The 8,251-nt window shown below is 40.8% G+C and overlaps 1 protein-coding gene across 1 annotated transcript; it reads right to left on the bottom strand.

Moving 5' to 3' along the window:
* Nucleotides 1-5,605: 5,605 nt before the first annotated feature.
* LOC111065563 lies at nt 5,606-6,833 on the bottom strand. Its single transcript, XM_022353799.2, has 2 exons — nt 6,669-6,833; nt 5,606-6,601 (listed from the first exon to the last, which is right to left on the bottom strand). Exons 1-2 carry the CDS (start codon nt 6,744-6,746, stop codon nt 5,834-5,836), a joined length of 846 nt encoding a protein of 281 aa, XP_022209491.1. The 5' UTR covers nt 6,747-6,833; the 3' UTR covers nt 5,606-5,833.
* Nucleotides 6,834-8,251: the final 1,418 nt, after the last annotated feature.

Consider the following 8,251-nt stretch of genomic DNA (forward strand, 5'->3'; position numbering starts at 1 on the left):
GATAAAAAACTGAAAATACAATTTGTGTGTGCGCCACCAAAATCGTCGTCGTTTCGGCCTGAATGCATCAAAATACAGCTGTAGCAGCGGCAGCAGGAGCAGCTGCAGCACCGTTTGCCTGCCGTTTTATTGGCCTTGGCTATTCGTTTTCTGGTTACACGGTGACATGTCCTCCTTACCCTGCAAACTATGCTTTGGTGATGCCCTTTTTTAATGGTGGTGCCATTGACTTTTTATATGTTTTTTCAGCAGAGTTAAAGGAAAGCAGTTCCAATCTAAAGAAGTCATATATTATTGTGTCTTAGCCAATGATTCTTATGCCTAATTAGTCAGAAGACGCTTTTTTTTAATGACTAGTAATCTTTTCTCCCAGTGTTGCTTAGCAGTTGACAGTGATTTTCAGATGAACCTCCCCTAACTTCATTACTGGGTTAAGTTTTCAATCATTTTCGATCTTAAGACAAGTCTCTATATTTTTAAGTGTATCTGTCGCTTCGTTTAGCCTTTCCTTTCTGCCTTTTGTGGCAGCTCCTCTTGTGGTAAGTTCTGTTTGAGATTGCACCTGCATGGCATATCCGTTGCAGGCCTTCTGCCTGTTCCCCACCCTCATTTCGTGGTCATCATCGCTGGATTTCGTTGCATATTCATATGCCACACTGTGTCCCTATCCCTTCCCTTTTCCTTTCCTGCCACCACTTGGCCCTCTTCCCATTGTTGCATGCAGTTGATGCGGGCAAGAGCTGATTTTTATGTGGCTGACCAAGCAGCGCCGCCGCGCAGTCAGGCAGGGCAGGTTTTTGGTTCCGTTTGACCATTTTCTGTTTGGTTTTTATGGTCTCCATGAAACAGCAAAAACAAAAAAAATAAGATAATCAAGCAGGACCATATTTTTTATGGGAAAATTTAGGGAGACATTTGAATGCTCTTTTGGGGGGCAAAAAAATACTTCCTCAGATATTAAACTTCCTCCCTAGAATGGGCAAGTAGACAATTCCCATCAGATATCAAAGAAACATTTCTAGGGTCCTATTATAATGAATAATTATTTATTAAAAAAAAAAAGAAGGTAGATGTTAGCCTTCTGCCGCTCCTGCTCACATATTCAGATTTTCTCTCTCATTCTCTTCGTTGGAATTCGTTGTTCTTTGTTCTTGATCTCTTCCCGTAGCCATAATACCCCACTACCCCACTACACTCTCAATAGAGCATTCGAAAGAGCTCTCGCTCCGTTAGCGAGAGATATCCTGGCATGGGTATGGAGTTGGGATATGCCCAAAAGCGGTCCTTCTGCCTGTCTGTCACGCTTTAAAATATGCGCATTTTCTGCAAATGACATTTACAGTCGCACCGCACTATCACTAATTGATATCATATGATGGAATTTATGGACCAGACACCACCGCCATCACAGCCAGACACAGCCCAAAAAGGAAGCAAGGAACTTTCAGGGCCTATAGGACGCCATTACTCTGCCTCCTTCTCATCGATCGGTAATCGGTGCACTTTTCAGAGCAAATGTTTTTGGCGGCGGGGTTCATTTTTACCCTTTGTTGATGTTGTTGGTCGGTCGGTGCGATTGCCGTTTCGCTTTTTGCGGTTTGTCGACGCGTCAGGGGCCCAAACCCCATCCGTTTTCCTGGCTGCACCGCCGCCTGTCCTGCATCCTGCCTGATGTCTGAGGTTGGCCGCTATGCGGCGGCCCCGATCATTCATTTGTCAAGTTGTCACGGCCACGGCAGCAGGCTTTTCCAGATGTGCTGTCCGTTGTCCATCGTCTGTCGTTGACATAAAGTTTTTGCAACCATTTAGAGATTTCACAGAGATGTTTCTCGTGCTTTATGGGTCGCAAGCCTCAAACAAAGCGAAAAAACCTATATAAAAAAATCATATTTATGGATCAGCAGCCTATACCTGAAAAAGTTAATTCCCCCATAAACAAAACCTTCGATATTCCATCTATGCGAAGCTTCTACAAAAACAACAATGGCAGTCAACGAGATGCGGAAACACGGCTATGGAACACTGTCGGATATGGTTCAATTTGAATTCTAAGAAAACCCTTGGCTAAGAATAATATCCTGGCATTTATTGCGGTTTTCATACTCGCCTGCCTTGCGCTTCTTTTGGTGGCAAAAATGTGGGGTGTTCTGACCTTTTTAAAAAAATGTTTATATTCATTTTTTTTACAAAATGCATCCAATTACGATGGATGGAATCAGATGAAATGAAAGGATTCCTGGCGGCTTTATTTCAATATTTTGCTCAGTCGTTCGAGATTGTTAGCCATTTATCCAGAAAATTAATGGTATAAATTATATATGGGGGAGTAGTATTAGTTTAAATAAATAAATTAAATTAAATAAATAATTAAATAATAAATAAAGAGAGATAGTATTTCCTCATTTAATGAGTGTTTTTTTTTTATATTTATAGTCTTTGTTAAAATTATTGCTTATATTAAAAATTATGAAAATACTTTAATATGATTAAACATTATTAAAGTATTAAAGGGAAAGAAAATATAATTTTGGTGGCCCTATAAAATATATTTTGTTAGGATTTTTGTTTTACGTGTAGATTTTTTGTTCATTTTTTGTTGTGTATTTTTCTTAAAATCTTTTATGTTTAAAATGGCTTTTTTTCTATGGAGGAAGCTTGATCAACAGACCTCTTTTCATGCCATATAATAGTTTTGCGTGTTCAAAGCCCTTTCATTATGTATTTATAGCCCTGAAATGTGTAGCCATATCGATAACCCAGAACTTGGGTTTCGGCATCAACATTCAGGAGGACTGTCAGGACATTTAAAGGCCTAAACAAGCAGACAATGAGGGGGGGGGGGGGAGACAATTGCAGTAGGCAAATGCAGATACAGCAGGCAGACAGGACACAGGGAAGCCCGCCGCAGCACGGACAGACAGACAGTCAGTCAGACAGAGAGAGAAGCCATGTTTATGTCCTGCCACAAATGCAATGCCAGGACAGGACAGACCAGTGCAGTACAGGACAGGAGTCCTCGATTTCCAACACCCTTTTTCAGGGTTTTCATAGTTTGCTTTCCGTTTTGTCTCCGTTGTCGTTGTCGTCGTCGTCATTGTTGTTGTTGCTGTTTTTGTTTCCACCATTGACCGTGACGCTTGTTTCGACGGAACGCGGATGCTAACTTTGTTGCCACTTTGTTCCCACTACCTCCACCTCCTTCCACCTCTATAGTTTTCCCAAACTTTTCACCGGCGGAAAACTCTGTCCTGTCTGTGTGCCTGCCTGCCTGCCTGGCTGCCACCTGAAGGTTGACTTTCTTCCTCTCTAATGAAATGCGGTTACAAATGCAATTTTACATTTTTCACACAGGGTAAAAAGCATTTTATCTGTCGTCGACCAGGCCCAGCCAGAGCAGCTTCGAGAGTTGCTGTTACTCCGCTGTGACTACTGCTCCACCTCCTGCCCCCCGAAATACCTGTACAGTCACTGCACGTGACATGCATGTGCCGCTGTGCCTCTTCCTCAGTGCCAGTCCCCTGCACTCAGAGAAAAAAAAATAGTAAAAATATTACAAAAAAAAAAAGTATTTATATGAAATATTCGAAAACATATTTAAATTCAATCAAATTCACTTTGGATTAAACATAAATCTATTAAAAATCTTTAAAATAATTATTATATACATATATAAAATTTAAATATATTTAAAAATATAAAATATATTTCTTTTACGTATGAAATATATTTGAAATAATTTATGTGTTGATTTTCGATAAACGGTGCAAATCTGCGGGTACCATCTCGGTGCTTTTTTGCTCTGGGTGTAACTTGTACTTCCTCCTGCCATTGTCTGTGGTGTGTGTTTGTGTTTCGTGTGCATGTTCCCAAAGCACTGCACTGCTCTCTCTTCCTCACTCTCGTCAGCTTGTTTGCACCTTGTCGAAATTAGTGTTTGTACCGAAATGAACACGATTTGTTTGACCAGCTGCAGGTGTTGAAAATACACTGGCGCTCTGGCACTGTCTCTACGGTTGCGTTGGTTTTCCCCACCCCACTCTCTGTGGCTCTCTTTGCCGCCCTTCTGGATGTCATACATGTCGCATGGGTAATGTTTTTCAAATTGTTGCGGTCACTTTTGGAGAGACATTTTGTTTGGGAACAGCATAGCCTGGGCAGCGTGGTTACCCGCTTGATTGTTCCAACAATTTTTGATAAACATAAACGAACACGAAAATGTTATGTTTGAGGGTGAGTCCCTGCCACACAATGTTGCAACACGAGTATGAGTACGAGAAAACAAAAACCTCAAGTTGGTTCTATTTTAACATTATTTTTGTTGGCACTTGAATTCAATAGAGTTCTAGAGAGTCCTGCTGCTGCTGCTGTCAATGGCAGCATAGTGTACTGCACCACAGGCGGTCAACAAGTGGGCGTGTCCGGATCATAAATCAGAATTTCGGTTGCGTTGACGCCCCAGACAGACAGATGGAAGGGTAAACAAATAACTCAAGTCTGCAGCATTTTATTTTTTTTTTATTTTAGTTTTTTTTTGGGACCAGAAGACAACGAATGTGGCAGTGGCAGCTTTGTTAATGGCCAGGCATCGTGTTTTGAAAAAGAATTTCTCCGAAAAATCGTTCAAAATTAAAGTTTTAATTGGTGGAAAATAAAAAATAAAAAAGGGTCTGGGAATTCATGATTTGGAAAACATATTTTTAAATATTTATAAAATAGTTGATACATTTTTACATTTTCTTACTTATTATTATTTATTTTTAATTCCATAGAACTTGTGTTAAGAATCCAAAAAATAATTTTTCTCGACTTCTTCCCCAGATGAGTTTATTTTTTTATTTGCATTTCCCTTTAAAAGAATGCTCCATCTGTGCCACCCAAACATATTCTACCAAAACCAAAAAAAAAAAAAAACTAATTCCATAAATTTTCTGCGAAACATCCTTTTGGCATCCGCAAATTTTTATTGCCCAACAAAACTACTTCTTGTCGCGTAACGAAAATGGTTGCAAGTGCGGCCAAAATATGTCAGTCTGGGAATCAAAATTGCAGACAAAACTGACAAATAAACAGTCAGTCAAGCACCACGGCAGTCGGTCTGTCAGTCTGTCAGTCATGCTGTCAGTCTTTCAGGGGCAAGGGCAACAGGCAAAAGGATTTCTGCACTGCAGCCACGAATGACAGACAGACAGGACAGAGGGGCAGGCAAGAGGACAGGACAGATGCCACAGTGATTGCAACATTTCATTGCCAAAAATATCTCACTGAAGGTAAGTAAGTGCTGAATAGAGGCCTCTCTGGCTGTCTGGCTGTCTGGCTGTCTGCCTTCCCTTTTGGGCCCTTTCACTCCTCTGCAGAGCAATATGCCTGGCAAACTCATTAACAAGTTGGCATACAACTTGGCTATAGCCCCCAAAAAGAAGGCAAGTCGCATGCCGCAATCATCCAGAAGCAGCCGCAACTAATGGCTGTTAAGAAAGACTTTTCTTCGTTTTAGGGGCGGGAGTCTCTTTCCATATTTCGAGGCTCCCTTCTGCTTCCTTAACTCCTCTAAACTCCATGCCATCTCAGGCCTCATCTTAACTCCATTCTGAAAGCCTTTTCCCCACAGTTTGGGTTTTTTTTTTTATTTTGGCAAGCTGCAAGTTTTATTAAAAGCCAAGAGTCGGCGACAGTCTGCTTGCCAAAGCAAAAGGAGTGAGGAATGTAGGAGGAAGCAAAACTGAGTAGTGGCAATCCAAAAGCCAACTACCGCGAAAATTATGGCTTACATGTGTTGCCACAGTTCCCACAAAACTACTCAGACATCAAAGCAGAGGAAGTAGGAGTTCTGTCGTCAGAACTGAGTATTTAAATGATCCTGACAGCACACCGTATGCTTGGCATAGCAGCGACAGTAACCCAATGGACAGCAGCAGGGCCTGAGGATGGTCGAACTGTACGGAAACACAATCATCTTCCAACTGTTACCGATATTGAGGACCTCGTAGTGGTAACCATTCTTGTACAGCACCGTCTGCACCCTAGAGGTATAGTACGGCATAATGGCCAGCAGACAGGCATCCAAACAGTTCACATAGATCTGCACACACTTGATCAGCTCGGCCAGTGTATAGACACTGGCAATGCCCTCGTCAAAGTAATAAACGGCATCAAAGTGCGGCTGCTCTTTGCCAAAGATTTCCGCCGCCTCGTGTATCGTTTCGAATGTGTGCAACGTTGTGACGCCCGTGGCACCGCTCGGGAAATATAAATGTGTGACGCCGCCCGTTACCAAAATGGGACTGGCACACGGCGGGGCATCCTTCTCATCGGCTATCACATAGTCGACGGGATTGCAGCCGTCTTGCAGTAGATTGAGGGATCTCTGGTAATTCGGATGATTGGCCACATGGGGCTTCAGCTGACGGAAGCGATTCCTGACCATCGCAATGAACTCGTCGCGTATCGACTGATGCACGGCCACCGTGGCCAATGGGAAGAGTTGGAAGGGCTCTTGCATGAATCCTGCCACGCTATAGGCTGCCGTATTCAAATCTCCATCCTTGCAGACGATCATAAAACGGGCACCAGGCCAGTATTTTGTGGGTCGCATATCGTGAGGCTATTAGGGATCGTACTTTAGGGATCTTTTTGGGGTTTTTTATCACTGATCTATCGGCGTGGCTTACCTTTTTTATTTTGCTTTGGTCGTAGCGTAGATTGTGCACCATATCGTAGGTCACAAAGTTCTTGGGTAGTTCACACATTTTGTTAACGAAAATTTGTCAAATTTTCACTTTGAATTTGTTGAGGAAAATTAATGGAAAATGATAGAAAACACAGAAAAGACTTTTCGAATAATTTTGTACTTAGATTCTAAACTTTTGAATCGTACATAATTTATGTATTAATCACCATAAAATTGAGCAATCAAAAGTTATAGGAAATTAGCTACTAAAGCCGAGGATTGAACCCATAACTAGCCACCAAAAATAAGTTAAAGTAAAGGCAAAACTACCATGGATTAAACGAGACGCTCGCTTCCACACACACACACAACCTCCATATTATCCACCGAAAAAAAAAAAACTAAATCAGTCGCAAAATAAACCCAACGAAAAAACATTTTCCTCGCGATAAGAAAGTTGAGCAGACTTTCCAAGAGGCCACAAAGAAGCAACAGACGACCAACCCACAGAAGCAACAACTATATGTAAAGATATGAGGATATTCTCATATCTAGAGTGTGTACACTGTACAAGGGGGCAGAGATTGTTGGGGGTAAAGGCAAAGACAATGCTAATGTCATTTACTCTCAAGTGCCATCCACAGAGGCGGGAGATGAGGCGAGGCAAGGCGCGTTTTTGTCATATAAAGTCTCGAAACAAAGGTAATAAATAAGTTTGTCTTTATTTTCTCATGCTACCCCTTGAACGGAGAGTGTATGGGAATGTTTTGTGGTTTTTAGAAACGAAGCATTTTCTTGTTAATGTTAATACATAGAGATAGAGTAGTCATACAAATAAATATATGTATTTCTGGAAGAACTGAGAAACTTTCAATAATTAAAAATATATGCTTAAATTTCTTGTAACCCTTGCAAATAATATCAAATAATATCTATCTGTTACGACTTATCCAGTTTATGTTTACTACATATATAACACGCTTTAAATAGTTGTGCGAATTTTATGTCTATTTCTTTTTAGTTCTATGTATAAGAAAGTAACCGAATTACAGGGTATTCTTTAGTACAAACATAAACTAAATCCCTTTCCGTTTATTCTTTTATTTGTAAGAAGCGGTGCCCTTCCTGTGGGCCCGGCAACTGCTTAGCTCTCAAGCACATAAACTTGAAAAAGTCATCTCTTGGATCTCGGGGACATTTGCGACCAGCCATAAAGGAGATTTATCAACCAACAACAACAACAAAAACCAACGAGCCACCACAGCAGATATTTACATTTACATGGGGCTGTAAATTTATTTTGCAGCAACAAAAAAAAACCAGAAAACAAATACTGAAAGTGCAATGAAAATTAAATTAGTAATTTGTTGTTGCGGTTGATTTGTTTACTGACTAGGAAATAAACAGTTAATGCTGCGTACAGTGGGACGATACACACAGTGATGGTGCGGAATATTGGAAGGCTTTATTAGGATAGAGAGAGAGAAAACAGTTTTTAAATATTGAATTTAAAATGATAACAAGGAGAAAGCTGAGAAAACGAGAAAGAGAGCTCTCTAAATAGATCAAAATAAATAAAAAATT

The sequence above is a fragment of the Drosophila obscura genome, unplaced genomic scaffold (assembly GCF_018151105.1).
Source record: "Drosophila obscura isolate BZ-5 IFL unplaced genomic scaffold, ASM1815110v1 contig_4, whole genome shotgun sequence".
Classification (NCBI taxonomy): domain Eukaryota; kingdom Metazoa; phylum Arthropoda; class Insecta; order Diptera; family Drosophilidae; genus Drosophila; species Drosophila obscura.